Raw genomic sequence first — 15,626 nt, 5'->3', positions numbered from 1 at the left:
TACATCAAGCAAACAAATGGACACCACTTTGATTTATAAACATACCTTTGTAATGATAAAGGTTAGAATAAGCCATAGGATAAAGCATGCATTCATCAGAATTAAAAAGGAAACTAATTAAGCTTAAGTGCATTTATTAATCAGATAATCATTTTACATTTAAGAAACTGCTACTTGATAGCCCATATCTAACTAAGGTAAAAAAAAAATAGGAGTAACCAGCAATGTTAAAAATAATTTAGTAAAAAACAGATGGGGGTTGAAGAGCTTATCACCAATAAAATGAAGAACTAGAAAAACAGTACTAGAGCAGCATGTGTGAGCGCAGTATTTTGTTTTAACAGTTAACAACATTTTTTATTTCATGCTTGACTAGAAAAGAAATCAGCTGAAATATCAGATCAATTATATAACATTATCAAATTAAAGCAAGTTTTACTCATTAATACATATAGCAGCACTCGTAAAACTTGACTTACTTCATTTAGTTATCAATTTCTCTAAAATATTGATTGGGAAGCATAAATAGTTAAATTATATTAATTAACATTTAATCATTTCTCAATATAATAAAAATTATTCAAAAAATATACTTTTAAAAAGCTTTATTTTTAAAAAAGTAATGTTTTAAATATGTGAGGTAGATTCTAAAAATGGGTTAACATACTAATACAGCAATTCTATTTTTCTCATATATAGTAATAAGGCATATAATAAAGTCGAAGATAATGTTTGATTACAAAACACTGGATATTTTTGTTATTAGAGATTTAGAAAATATGAAAAGCCAGGCTAGGCCTGTGTACACTTACTACGTTTTGAGTAACCTGAAATTTTGCAAAAGCTTAGAATAATTTTTTTAACGTTCCCTAAATGCAGTTAAACAAGGATGTCCTTTGATTCATCAAGACAGAATAAAGATTTTAAAAATAGGTATTTTTTGTTCAAATAAATATTTGAAGATTTAGAACTATACTCCAACAGGAAGAGGCTAAACAGTTCAAGTATTGACCAATTAGGCAGGTCCTTACCTCTGGGAGATTCTTCTGTTAAAGACTCAAGAAAATCTTGAGGTGTCATATAAATATTTCCTTCATATTCTACTGATGCAAACTGTCGGAATCTCATCTCTCTGTAAGATGTAACTTCGAGTTTTGCTTTGGATCCATCCTGAACAACAAAATATTTGATGAATAATAAAGTTTGAAAATATTTTACAGATAATATTAGTAATGTTTTTTCAACCTTAAGATGCAAACATTAATTAAATAACACACTCATGGTCAAGCTGACTAAAGACAGCTGAAAGTTATTACATGGCTATTTATATTTAAAGTATCTACCCGATCCCTTGTGAACTATTTATTTGATCATTTTTGCCATTTGATTTGTGTGTTGAGATGGAAAATTTAAACTATCGTAATAACAGTTGGGTACTAGTTTTATTTAACCATATCTAGCCTAAATTGGAAACAAAATGTACATATTAACAACACAACACAAAGTTTTTAAAAAAGCCTATTTATCAAATAGGGTAAGGCACTTCAAATTCACATTGGTTTAATTTTATTGAGTGAAAGGGGTTGTAAATTACATGTGTATATCTAGACATAGAGGACGAATAACTATTTAACTCCCAATAAACTTTGTTGTTAACTAAGAGACAAAACAAAACAGACCAATAAATAATTTTTAATGAAAACTTTAATATGGTTTTTAAAATAGTGTACATTTCAAAAACCTAACAGCTAGTGTTAAACTTAAGATAAAAGAAGAATAAAGGATGGCCCAATTACGATAGGAATTTTTTTTTTAATATATCAGAAGTAGATCTTAGATCAATGTGACAACTGACACAAAAATACAAAGACCAGCCATTGAAGTTCTAATTTTACAATTATATAGCAAATTAAAAAAAAGTGTAGGCCTACAATGTATGCCAACATATTTAATAAATTTAAAAAATGCATATTTAGGCTAGATCTACATAAGCATATTATACTTTATTATTTTTTTAAATTTCAGATTTTCTCACTATGCATGTTAGTTCATTTTATGACATAGGGCCTATGCTTATTTTATTTAGACTTAGTAGGCCTAAGTAATATAGTGGCCATATTTTTTTTTAGTTATTCTCTTCAGTTGAAGTTTATGCTCAAATTTACAAGTTTAGCCTGTTAAGTTTAGCCTGTTAAGTAAGGCCAGTGTTATGGTACAGTGTACAAAAAAAAATGTAACACTTTTTTTACTTTAGTAACCACATATTAGTTTTTAGTTCTAATTTTACAGTTTAGGCCTACATTTATTTTTAAACATTATTAGTCTTCCAATTATATTATATTAGGCCCTACACTTAAGATCATTAATTTCATAGTAATTAATTTAATAGGTCCTAAGCTTAGGGCCGGTCAGTTAGGCCTCTAACTTAGTATTATAGTCAGTTAGGCCTCTATTATAAAGTATAGGAAGGCTTACAAAATGAAATCTAGATTACATAATACATAACCAGCAGACTGTATAGGAGAGGACTCTTGCTTAAAGTTGACAACTCCCCTCTCGTGAAATATATTAAAATAAAATGTAAATAATAGGCCTAGAGTAGAATCTAGCTAGAAGTGAAGATGATTTTGAATTTTTACTTTCACTTTCAGGTGGGGGGGGGGGGGTAATTTTAAATTAAGCTCTTTAGAAAACACATGTTGTAGTACATGTATATTTACAATTTTGTCAATAGGAAATATGGATTCTAGATCTAGATTCTGATTTAATAAATTAGAGAATAAGCCTCTCACCTCATCCCTTTCATCCCCACTGTTGACACTTTTTGCGCACACAACACTTGGCCATGGTAACGAAAATGAAACATTTTTTAAAGAAAGCGATTTTAATTTTTCATATTTAAGAGATTTTAAAGCAAAGATAGAACTGAATCCTGCTGCGCTTAAAAGAAAGTATTTGAAATATCTGTTTGAGTAAAATGCATTATGTTGATAGTTCTTCAGAAAAACAGAATTCGTCAATGCGAAGCGTAAATATCTTCTGAAGTTTCTGATGGCCGCCATGTTTGTTTGTTCGTAGAGCCTAGGCGCATGCGTGAAGGTGGGACGAACTAGGACCCAACTCTACCAGTCGATTTAACTTCAGATAGTGAGAGAGAGCGCTGGAGTAACGATCTTGCTATAATAGCAAAAATCGTCCTATTATTTTTCCCTTGAATTATTATACTTCACTAAGCAGCACTTTGTGAAAACAGTTAAATTTTATCAGTGAATCATTTTGTTTTTCTACTTGTGTAACTCGGATTTTATAATTCATTAAGAGTGTGGAGTATTGAAACTTTCTTCAACTTAATTCATTGATCAGGGAGCACTTCGATCACCTTTAGTTCTGTTGTTGGAAATAGATAACGCGATTCGTTCATACTAACGGTACCATCAATCAAAATTTCTGTGGACTTAACAGATATTTATAATCATCTACGCAATTTTCAGGACCTTCTGAAGTAAGTACTTGAAGTTTGTTTTTACACACACGCAGAGCTAAGTAAGTTAAAATATTATTGACATATTCATTCAGTGGTCATACATTATTGATGATACACACGTCTCTTACTGCAGCAGTTAATAATGTATCTAGGTTAAGTTAGACTGTTCTCTGGCCTTTTTATATACGTTAAGTCTACTTATGCTAAGCTACACATAGTAATCATATATATTTTACAGGCTTGGACTTGGTATGTAAGTATGTAGGTCTAAGGCCCATATAATTTATATATGTATATAAATATCATAACGTTGAGTCGTATAATATACATATAGATCTATATCTGTATCATAACTATAAGGCGTATTATATACATAATTATGTAATACTTAACTATTAGGTAAGTGAATAGGAGAGTGTATGTCTTTAGCTCTTAGGTAATTTCAATACGTGAAAAAAACCAAACGAAATAAACAATAAACCAACATTGATAATGACCGGGCGTCGTGTTTCATTTACAATCTTAGCGGTGTTTTAAGCGTATCTACCGACGGAAAAAACATATGTTCTAAGCTAGATCTAAACCTAGTGTTGTAGTTGTAGGTATCCAGGGGACTCGAATGTGATAGGTCTAGGTGTCGAGTGATGTGTATCTTAGCACCTCGTTATTTAACGAGGTTCTCCTTAAAGGGGAATGAGGTGTATTAAACAGATGGGCAGAAAACTATTATATTTACTTTATTAGAGAACGTCAGTGGCCTAGTGATAGATTGGGCCCACCCCGACAGCGAAAACAAAATAACCCTAACTCCGTTCAGTCGACATAAGCAGTAAAAACATGTTTGTCATAGATTAGAATATATATCGCCTGTGTATTCTAGTTGTCTACAGTTGCTTGAAAGTAAAGGTGAAACATTCCTTATTTAAGTACCTTGTGTTCCGCTTGGCATAACTTGAACGGGTTTATAATATAGGCATATATAGGTGTATTTATAAAGAGATATAGGCCTAGGTATATATATATATATATATATATATATATATATATATATATATATATATATATATATATATATATATATATATATATAGTGTGTGTGTGTTCATACGTTTAAGTAGTGTTATCAAGCAGTTTGTGACTAGCAAAAGTGTGTACTAGTTTTATCGCTGGTTATTAACTAAATAGACAATGCAGTCGACATACATAGCGCTGTAGACTGTAGGTAGGATTGATAGCGAGTCATGAAGATAAAAATTCAGTATCGCGCCGGCCTGATAACGTAGGATGCGTACAGTTCTGCTTGGACGAAAGTGTCGAACTAATCAGGATGAGGTTAGGGTGTGAACTAGAAACGATACGCTGCGAAATATGTTCAGACACCGATCGTGCACTCAATCAAGGTAACACACTTGTTCCCTGCGCTGTGTTTCTCGCCGTTGCTAAGCTGCCTATCAATTTCATTAACCGCCGATAAGTTTTGTCCCCGTTAAGGCATCCAGATTTGCTTCCCTTTGTTGGCACCGCTACGTAAAGCGTTAATTTATCAATTCCGTGAATTTATTTAGGCACTTTTTAAAAACTGGAGTAATTTTAACTTGGTTCTTAACTGTGTTCACAGACTTGCATCTGACTGTTATTGTAAACTCAACTAGAACTGCATTTTATAATAAAGGCATATATGTCGTTCTGTTTGAAATCTTATGCGACATCGTTATTTTTTTTTTTCAAAGAGTAACGTAGTTTTTAGATTTAGTAGAAGCTGTCAATAATCATGGCTTTACTACATATAAACAAAGCTACAAAGCCTAAAATTTTGTTCTTACATTAGTTACCTTGCTTACAGCTTCAAGTACGGTAGGTTATAGTTTTAAACCTGTCCATGAAGTGTAGGTCTACATAAGAGAATGATTCGTTTCTAACAAGTGATGTTATATGTGGTCAGTTGTGCTCTGTTAAAATTTAAAAAAAAAATTCAGTTTGAATGCTATGACAAGATGAAATTGTTCTATTTTAATGCACATTTTACCCGAAAGGTAAATTATGGGGATACCAATGTATTTCATTCTCCTGTATCTTGTATGTGTATCTCAGCTACATCTTCTCAGTGTGTTTTATGTGTTGTGTAGAAATGAGATATATCTGTGTTATATCTGCTATGGGTATATAAGTTGTATCTGCTATGTGTATCTCAGTTATACTGATGTATCTGAGTTATACTGCTGTAAATGAATTATATGTGGTGTGGAGTATCTGAATTATATGTGCTTTGTGTAACTTTATTTTTTTCGACCTATATGCCACTTCGGAAATTCCCACATACTATTTTAGTGTTTTGTCAAAATCACAATGGCCATATTTTGAACTGTCGGCAACTGCCACATAAAAGATTGTTGTACGACTTACTGGCAACTGGGCTGGTTACTCAATGATCTTAAATTTAGCCAGAGCCTTTATTTCCATCAGCTAGAGTCCATACTAGTCTATGTCGTCTGCAGCCTTAGACAACCTGGCCCTAATGGTCAGTTCATCGTGAATGTCATCCGTGGTTGTATTTGAATTCTTTATTTCTTGTACGTCAAGTGGAAAACATGGGCTAACACCGACTCCGTTTAGACGCAGATGGGCTAACTGACGCCCCTGTCACCTTCTAACGCCTCCGGTACCTATCAACGCCCCGGGTGCCCTGCACCTTTTGACCCCCCCCCCCCCCTACCCCCCCCTCCCCCCCAGTATCGACCACCTCATGTACAGCGGATAGGTCTACCTGTGCGACACCTTTCCCCCTGAGCGGCGCGCACCTCAACACCCGTATCCATATCAAAGTGAGCTCACCCCCACCCCTCATCACCCGGCAGCTACCCCATACAACCGGTCACCTCCGCTCACCTTTACGATTGTCTTGGGCTGGAGCCGAGGGGCGGGGCTAGCAAGTAGGTCTGGCATATCAGATGGGCGATACAACACTGTTAAAAGTACTAGATGTTCTGTCGCTCCTACAGTATCTATGTTAAGACCTACAAAGGTCAATAAGAACACTTTGTATAAGACTATGTGTATCAATGTATAAACTACTTGACTTTATAACGCATAACGGCCCTATTGTCGTGTATACATTGCAGTAATAACGGAATACATCTGTTATAGTTTTTAAAATATTTAGAGTTTACAGGTGTAGACATAATTTTTTGTTAGATATATTATGACCAATCTTTATTACCGCTTTATACAAATTTAAAGATAAGATTAATGGTTTTTTATATAATTAAAATTAAAATTCGATGAAATATTTTAATTTTTTAATACATATTTTATACACAGGATATATACCCCCTCTCCTCACCAATAGTGTATATTTAAAAAGTTTTATCAGCGCTACTAAAACTCCCCCTCCTAAACAGCACTGATGTGTTAGTATGAGTGCAGTCTCCTGTGTTTCCTAGGTTACCTTAACGAGTTTCTTCATACAAGTTTCCGAACTCTAAAAAAACATAATGAACGAGTAAACAAAAACTATAAACAAAACCGCCAGATTTGTGCCTTGATAACTAATAAAAAACGAATAAATCGAGTCGAAGATAAACGGGTTAGCTAATGCCCTGATAAGATTTCTTATTACCTCTGCCATTAAACGGTGCTACGCTGGTCGTGTCGGCGCGGTGCGCACCTTCGTTGATTGAGTTTGTTTATGTATCTTCATCAAAAGACTCCCCCCTCCCCGCGCCCGATGCTTGCTGGGTAAACGCTTCGACATGTGTTCAACAAGATGGCCGGCTATTAGATGTCGCTCCTGTTGTAAGCACGGGTGTCGATTCGCCATGTTGCACCCAGGGAGTCATAGGCGTGAGTCCAGAGTCGGGGGGGGGGGTATAGGGGAGGAGAGAGGCTTTGGGGTCAAGGTCGATAAATGAGTGTGAATTACACTTACATGAGTGTTGATTACACTGATGTAAAACGAGGGATTTGAGATATTACCAGAATGGTTATATGAGGTTATTCTTGATCTAAATCGCATTTAAATATTTGGCAGAATCGTCAAGGCATCACCTAGTTGTCACCCTAGGCTGGACCGCATTTTCTCAAGACATTTGTCTGATTTAGAGTGATTATTGCAGGTGGTTTTCTTTATTTTAAACTTTTTTTTTAAATTGTAATATCCAATCACCCGTCGATTTTTTAATTTATTTTTTTTTTTAATTTTTTTCCCACTAGCACAAACCTGCCACCTTCAAAATGATCTTGTATCAAAATTCTCGTAAAGATCTGTAAGATCACAAAATAAAGTGTGCTCTTTTCTTTACTAGAGGTCAATGTTCGACTTGTGTATTGCGCCTTCTGGCCATACGACTTGTGTCAGACATCTGATACTGGCAGCTATCATTCGACTATCTGGCACACACCCAGCAGATTCAACCCCTGAAACACATCCTGAGGTCTACGGTTAACTACTTGATTACTGCTTGCTAACTTTTATACTTACTAATATTCCGTGTATTCAATCACAATACACAATAACCATTCAAACCAGATTTAGAGCAAAAACAATAGCACTAATTCTCTGATTAGTGCCAGTCGACCCCCCCCCCCCCCCCCCCCCCCCATACCCCACACCTAGCGGGACGGCACCGAGTCATAAGGGCGGCAACTGTTCGGTCTTCCTTAACTACATTGCTAATATTACATAATCGTGCGGAGTTGCCGGCCTTTGAACCTGCTAACAACCCAAACCCACCGCATTCCTCCCAAATTGTCGCCGCTATGCTCATGTCATCTGAGAACTCTTCAGTGTTACGGGGAATTTTTTCTTCTTATTTTTTCTTAGAGTAGCCTAACCTGAATTCTTCGTGAATAATAAATAATTTTTATTGTAGTAAAACATTGAATATTTTAACACGTTTTTCTTAACTCAGCTTCGCGTTTGTTTGTTTGTTTGTTTGGATGTTTGTTGTTAAAATTGACATCGAAAATTAGCCCACTTCTGATTGCTCTATAGACCTGAAATTTGGCATGCATGCTACTTTCGCCTAACAATTTCAGATGCAATCATAAAAACTAGCAATTAGTGACCGTAATTAGCTTAATTTAATTACGCCCCAAGGACCATAAAATTGAGGACATGATTTCTAAAGATACCGACAAGACTGGAGGCCTATTGACCCAGTTACTTCGGCCCCAATCGATGTGAGCGCGCTGGCCGTGATCGTATAGTGGTTAGTACTTCGCGTTGTGGCCGCGACAACCCAGGTTCGAATCCTGGTCGCTCAAGTTTTTAGTCCGTGTATTTATAAACACTTTTTTAAAAACCACGTTTTTCAAGTGTAGCAACGGACTAAAAAGGAGAAAATAAAATACTTAAAAAAAACTTTTTAAAAAACCACGTTTTTCTTGTGGACTAAAAAGTAGAAAATAAAATTTTCTTTTGTGCTTCCTCGAGCTGTGCAGGTTCTTGTGATGACTGACAAAAAACGTGGGTCGGGCAGATGGGTCGGGAAATTTGATGGTGAACGTACCCACGTTTTTTGTCAGTCATCACAAGAACCTGCACAGCTCGAGGAAGCACAAAAGAAAATTTTATTTTCTACTTTTTAGTCCACAAGAAAAACGTGGTTTTTTAAAAAGTTTTTTTTAAGTATTTTATTAATCTATGGGTTGGGGTTTGGTAGCAGTTGTCTTGAATTTTTTTTAAAACTCCTACTTTTTGGTGTAAGTCTACGTAATTATATCAGGACGGTAATCTACACTCATACTTTTAAGAAACACTAGTTACTTAATTAATGAGCCCATATTATTTAGCACTAGCTACTTATGAAGCCAAGATTATCGAGCACTAACTAACTAAAGAGCCCATTTAATCGCTACAAATTGAGCACTATCCACTTACAAAGCACCCCCCCCCCCTCCGCCTGCATAGAGTGCTCACACCCGCGGCGCACGTGCCCTCGGGAATCCCCCCTCCCCCCCGTGCTACAAGACCAGGCACCAGATTTGAGTCAGCCCAGACGTCAGTCACAATGGCTTATCGTCTGTCGGCGGCGTTTATCGTCTGCTTGGATCACGAGAAATGACATTAAGGTGAGATTAAAAAGCGGTGCCGGCCAAAGCCTTGAACAAATTTGATAAGTCGCTGTTTTAAAAAAAGAACTGTACACATATTAAATGCATTGTTTATGACTTTAAAGCCTACAACATCACGGGATAACTTATAGCTACGGAATATTTTGATATCTATTTTTGTAAACCTATTTTAACTCATGAATTAAGATATGTTTTTACCTAATCTCTAAAGCTATTTTATCCCTTCAACATACACCTTTTTCAAGGTAACGTCGCTCGTCTTTTTTTTTACACCTTTCTTAAATTGTTTCTCTACAGCATTTTTTAAAAATATGACGTCATTCTTCTACGTCACCGAACAACGTGTTGCTGCAGGGGGGGGGGGGGGGTGTAACGAGGACAGAGCGTTTTACCTTCAAGTGTGCGAGTTCTCGTTACCCCGGGGGTGATTAGGGGGTGTTAAATCACTCCTTCCCCTCGGCTCTCCGTGGGTGGGGGGTAGGCGGATCACACTCAAGTCCCCATGTACTTTGCATCTAATTATTCTAATGCGCCGAGCTCGGGGTAGACTAAGCCACTACCCAGCGTTCTCCTGGTTCTGTATCAAATGGCTTGTTGTGCCGAGTTGAATCAATTCTGGGATGATGTCTCAGTTACCTCCCATCTAGCTAGTGATGTGCGATATTACCTCCCATCTAGCTAGTGATGTGCGCTATTACCTCCCATCTAGCTAGTGATATACGCTATTACCTCCCATCTAGCTAGTGATGTGCAATATTACCTCCCATCTAGCTAGTGATGTGTGCTATTACCTCCCATATAGCTAGAGACGTACGCTATTGCCTACAATCTAGCTAGTGATGTGCGATATTACCTCCCATCTCGCTAGTGATGTACGCTATTACCTCCCATCTCGCTAGTGATGTACGCTATTACCCCCCCCCCCCCCCCCTCACCCTCAATCTGTTGTGTGTCACAGGTCACCATATAATAGTATCAAGTTTTGCTTAGTGTGTCATGTGACGTCTCCATATGATTGTCATATGTTTCATGTTTTCCTAGTGTGTCATGTGACAAGTCTCCATACGATTGTCATATGTTTCAAGTACTCCCCACTGTGTCCGTCGTATGTCGCAAATTTCGCCATATTTGTCTGTTAATCATTCATTGTTTTCTCTCAAGAAAATCAATCAATTTTACGAACATTCGGGTTTCTTTAAAAAGAAAAAAAGAAAACACTTTCAAGCTTGAAGTGTTTCTCAAAAACTAATGAGTTTTCTCTTTACAAAAACGAATCATAACCTCTATAAAATCTACAACTCAATCCGTCCCATTGTTTTATTTTTATCCATCGCAGGAAATTAAAAAAAAAACAATTTTAAAAATGACCTGTAATTTCCTTCTGGGTTTAAAAAAAATTCTCATCTGTATTTTTAATCCTATTTTTTAAATCCCCTATTAGATAATCGAGCTTTTTTTACCCGATTAAAAGTGTGGGGATATTTTTAAATCCCGGGAACAGCGAGTTATTATTGGAGATTATTTGGAGGCAAGCGGTGTTTAGAATGTTGTTCTCGTATCTTTTGATAACTGAGAACGATGAACAAGATGATAAATAGTCCTCTGTCTTTTAATGTGTGTTTGTGTTATTTTATGTGCATCGTAGTATGAAATCCTACCCTCTGGCGGTTATAAACTTTCCTGGGAGGTGGGGCGTAAAATCTCTGACCCGCGGTACGGCTAACCCAAGTGAGAGTCACTAAACCTTGTTAAGCTTATTGCAGCTTTGCAGGAGATTCCATCCCGTTGATAACTTTGGCCACCAGCTTGGCCATCATGGCCAAACACGTAAGAGTGAGACGGGCCTTTCACTTAGAGGAACCCTGGGCAGAAAGGTGTGAGGGTGCGTGGAGAAGCGTGGAGCGATGAATTACTTGCGCTCTTGAGGCTACTGTATTTTCCTGGCAAACTTGATGAATTGGGTCTTTAAGATGCGCCTGACCGAGATGACAGTTTAAGCTATTGCTCAATACAACCCGCTAATATGGCGTTCCTCAGGGCTTAATGCACTCCTCGCTTGCAGGTCTGACTCAGGGGGGTGAACATTTACCAGGGAGCCACCCAAGAGCGGTTCAAAAATTAACCGCCAAAAAGGCAAGCACGTACGTACCTGCCTGCATATTTCACATGTAATTTTCACACAGATTTGACGGATATTTATCTGGCAACAATATCGGTGAGTTCGCTTCAGTTTTATTTTAAAAGTGGTTGTTTTGGCTGTAAGGTAAAAACAATCACCGGAATTATTTCTACGTTTAAAAAAAAAAAAATCTCCCGACTTTTTCGTTTAGCTACTAGACTACAAGTATGTAATTTGTTACTAGGACATTCGTTTTGAAATGAGAAGATACTCAACCGTTTTTACGGTCTTTGTTAAACAATTTTGTGGCAAAGCCCCAAATCTTACACCGGCTCCCACTCCTCGCGTTGTTAAAGTAAATACCGTTCGTTTCAGGCGGGCTGAATTCAACTAAGTTTGCATAATTAATGACATTAATGGATTAGCTCTGACACTTGTTGAAAGGTGAGCTTAACCTCCAAGCTCCTCAAACGATTCTACATGCACGTGTAGTCGTCTGACACTCGCACCTCGTGTTCCCACACGGCGAACTTTCGTGTTCCCACACGGCGAACTTTCGTGTTCCCACACGGCGAACTTTCGTTTTTTTCTCGCTTCACTAGCACTGTGTCGTTCTCACAACCCTCATCCACACTTCTCATCATAGATTCTATTTATAGAATCCTTACATTTCACAACTATCGAACTCGAACAAATGAAATACTAGCTTATATTTTAGAACTCGAACAAATCAAATACTAGCTTACATTTTAGAACTCGAAAAAATCAAATACTAGCTTACATTTTAGAACTAGAACTCGTCCAATCTGCAACATCCACAATCTTACATAAGACACAACCTACAGAAAATGAATGTATCTTGTTTTGGTTTTATCCCAACGTTAATTAAAGTAATTAGCATACTTGTGATTACCATAAGTTCAAGAATACATGTATGCAAATATGGGCGTCATCTCAAGCTGTGCACATGGCTATGATTGGATTCATGTTTACAAGTAACAAGATGTGTTGTATGTGACGTTACCATGCGTTATATGTGACATTAACATGTGTTGTGTATGATATGGGCATGTGTTGTATGTGATTGGTATGTATTGTATATTATAATGGGCAGGTGTATGTTATAATGTTAGCTTATGTTTCTTGCAGCGCTTTAAGTGTATAATATAGTGTTTTAATTATTGTAGTAAAGCAATATATATATATATATATATATATATATATATATATATATATATATATATATATATATATATATATATATATATATATATAGTTTGTGTGTAGAGGGAGATAGAGAAAGAGATAAGGTGTGTTTTATCCATTTGACTATAACAACTTACTTCCATAATGTGTTGCAGACATGCCGTGAAGCCTATAGACAGGTAACACAGTCTTAAGATGGATTATCGCAATCATTTTTTTCCTGGTCTAGACTAATCCATTCTATTTTTCCCCAGTGTTTTGGCAAGCCGCTCCTGATCAGGGACATGCATAGATCCACCCTCGGTCGGCGCGGGTCATGGATTTGCTAGCCCCACACCACCCTTCTCAAGAGTCGAGTCTCTGGGAGTCATCCACCTGCCCTGCTGACGCAGCATCGGACAGGTCGACGCGCGTCAGGATATACCTCAGCAGCGCCGTCTGCAGACCAGTGCCGGAACATCCAAGCATTACGTCAAAACTCTCCACCGCCACGGTGCCAGAAAACCCCTTTAATTCCTCCTGATATATAAATAATTATCTGCTATCACACTTGTTGAAACAACGCTCTGCGTAGATTGATACTCAAATTCTGTTTAACGTTGTATTTTTTTTTTAAAGTTATTCCTAGACGTTTCTAGTAAATGCTGAGTTATTTATTTATTTATCTGATGATACTCAAGCTAAATTTAGAACATATATTACCCTGTGTTAGAAGTTGGCTCGATAATTAAACTTTTATCAGTCGTGATCCAGAATCATTCCACATATGCTGTCCGGGTCAGTATAGTACATCTTCATACTGAAAGCTAGATGTCCTAATTTTAATTAAGGTATTTAATCCAATTACCGTAATTTTATTCATTTTCAATCTACCTCATCAATATTTATATATAATTGATCTTTGAAAAAAGAAGGATTAATTTCCGAACACCATCGAACACATGTACTTGGCCTTGAACTTGAAGACAGCGCAGAGGCCACCGTTACTCGTTGAACCGCCTCAATGGTTGGCCAGCAGCTGTTCGGCTTTACTGACAGTCCGCGAGAACCCCAGCACTTCCGGTCATGTGATCACGTCTCCTTACCTCAACTACCTGAAGTGACGCAAACTCAACAGCCAACCTCTGCGACCCATCAGCAGACGACCACTACGTCACATCCGCTGGATACGTCACGTGCTTCATCAGTCTGCTGCAGCTCCGAGCATGGCAGGTTGATCCACGCCCTCCCCCCTCACGACGATCTAACAGGACCCCACACTTTTCCACGACAACCAACCCAAAAACTAAAAATACAAGGCGCGCAGCCCAGTGGGAGTCTCCCTCCCACACCGGCACCCACCCCCGAGAGAGCAGCCGACAGTTTGCCATCCCAGCGCGGGTCGGGGCTAAGGAGATGCTATCAAACCTTCCTCTTTCTCTAGTGAACTACTCGAACCTAGCCGTGTCGCCGTCACCGCTCTCGTCACTACCTTCATCGCCATTATCGTCACCGTCATCATCATCGTGTAAACTCGGATCTTACCTGCTTCTCCTGATCATGGCGGCCCTACTGCTACCCCGGGCGACCGGCCACCCCCTCCCTGACGCCTCCCGAAAGACCGGCTTCGATCAGAGTGACGGTTTTCACATAGATTTTCCCCAGGGGGACGAGGCCCCGCGCCCGGGGGGAGTGACACACTCGCTCCCCAAGGACTGGAGGCTTCAGCCCCAGGAACGCTATTACTACTTACGAGCGATGAACGACCAATACCTACAGATTAAAAACGATAGCATTACTGGAACTTACTCGAATGGGAAGCCTAGTAAATACGGTAAGTTTTTTTAATTACTTTAATTTTTAAAATAATGAAATCATCTCTCTTAATAAATTGTGTAATGTAAAATGTGGATTCGTCTACTCATCACATTTCTTATTTGACACGGGTAAAATAAAAACTTGCTATCACAAAGTCTACCATTCATCATATGTGATTTATATGTAAATGATATTTACCCTTATGAAGACCTTAGCCCGAAATAACAGTTTATGTGTTGATTACTACTGCGTTTAAAGTAATACAAAGCAGTTTTTCAAAGACTTGATATTTAAACATTTTTGGCGCCATTTTCTCTAACGATTATAGTTTTTGAGGTCAAAACTTTTAAAAATATTCATTATGAGTAGCTAGCGTAGTGTTTAAAAAATCAGCTGTATTCATCCGTTGTATTAGAAAAGATCTCTTCAAACAAATTGTGTTGAAATTTAAACACTGTATGCTATAAAATGCGACATGATTATAATAATTCTTGTTAGGGGCACACAATGGGCTAGCCCGCGCGGTCAGACAATTGCTAATGGCTATTTTCATCCGGCGCCACCCGGGCGATTGGTCAGCGTTCAAACACCTGCCTGCCAGTGGCTCGCGTCGACGCGTGACCTGACGCCTCCCCTGGCCAGTGGGGGTAGAGTTAATACTACACCCGGGCAGGGTGTCGGGTCATTGCCAATGGACTTCCTCTAGCCTGGCTCTGTACATTGTGTCGGGGGGGGGGGGGGCGAGACCAACTGTTAACATTACGGTCATCGGAAAACAATACGGCCATCGGAAAACAATACGGCCATCGGAAATGACGTTGAAACAACGACACCCTCGAGTACAGTCGAGTGTCGTTGATGACGTAATGTGTAGCCCGTGACGCAATATTGCCCGGCAGATGTCGCCCCTGTTGCCGTAATGACGGGAAGTTTCAGACCGAGGCTGAG

At 38.0% G+C, this 15,626-nt stretch overlaps 2 protein-coding genes across 7 annotated transcripts in view; one reads left to right on the top strand and one right to left on the bottom strand.

Moving 5' to 3' along the window:
* Positions 1-15,626, bottom strand: part of LOC131938281 (calcium uptake protein 3, mitochondrial) — a 73,091-nt gene that overhangs the window by 46,488 nt on the left and 10,977 nt on the right. For 2 of the 6 annotated variants that reach the window (XM_059296258.1, XM_059296286.1), the window contains exons 1-3: positions 2,793-3,103; positions 1,032-1,170; positions 813-827 (exon numbers count right to left, since the gene is read on the bottom strand). In XM_059296258.1, coding sequence (XP_059152241.1) covers positions 813-827; positions 1,032-1,170; positions 2,793-3,062 — 424 coding nt within the window. In that variant the 5' untranslated portion in view covers positions 3,063-3,103. Of the gene's footprint in view, positions 1-812; positions 828-1,031; positions 1,171-2,792; positions 3,104-15,626 lie in introns of those variants that run through there. The other 4 variants (XM_059296277.1, XM_059296294.1, XM_059296303.1 and 1 more) reach the window with 3 other exon arrangements.
* The window catches only part of LOC131938277 (uncharacterized), a 29,071-nt gene continuing 16,598 nt past the window's right edge, over positions 3,154-15,626 (top strand). Inside the window, exons 1-2 of the mRNA XM_059296245.1 lie at positions 3,154-3,502; positions 13,136-14,694. Coding sequence (XP_059152228.1) covers positions 14,277-14,694 — 418 coding nt within the window. The 5' untranslated portion in view covers positions 3,154-3,502; positions 13,136-14,276. The remainder of the gene's footprint in view (positions 3,503-13,135; positions 14,695-15,626) is intronic.

The sequence above is a fragment of the Physella acuta genome, unplaced genomic scaffold (assembly GCF_028476545.2).
Source record: "Physella acuta isolate Inbredline_101_S28 unplaced genomic scaffold, ASM2847654v3 ptg000017l, whole genome shotgun sequence".
Classification (NCBI taxonomy): domain Eukaryota; kingdom Metazoa; phylum Mollusca; class Gastropoda; family Physidae; genus Physella; species Physella acuta.
Note: the sequence above shows the minus strand (reverse complement) of the source record. Positions and strands in the feature narration are given on the sequence as shown.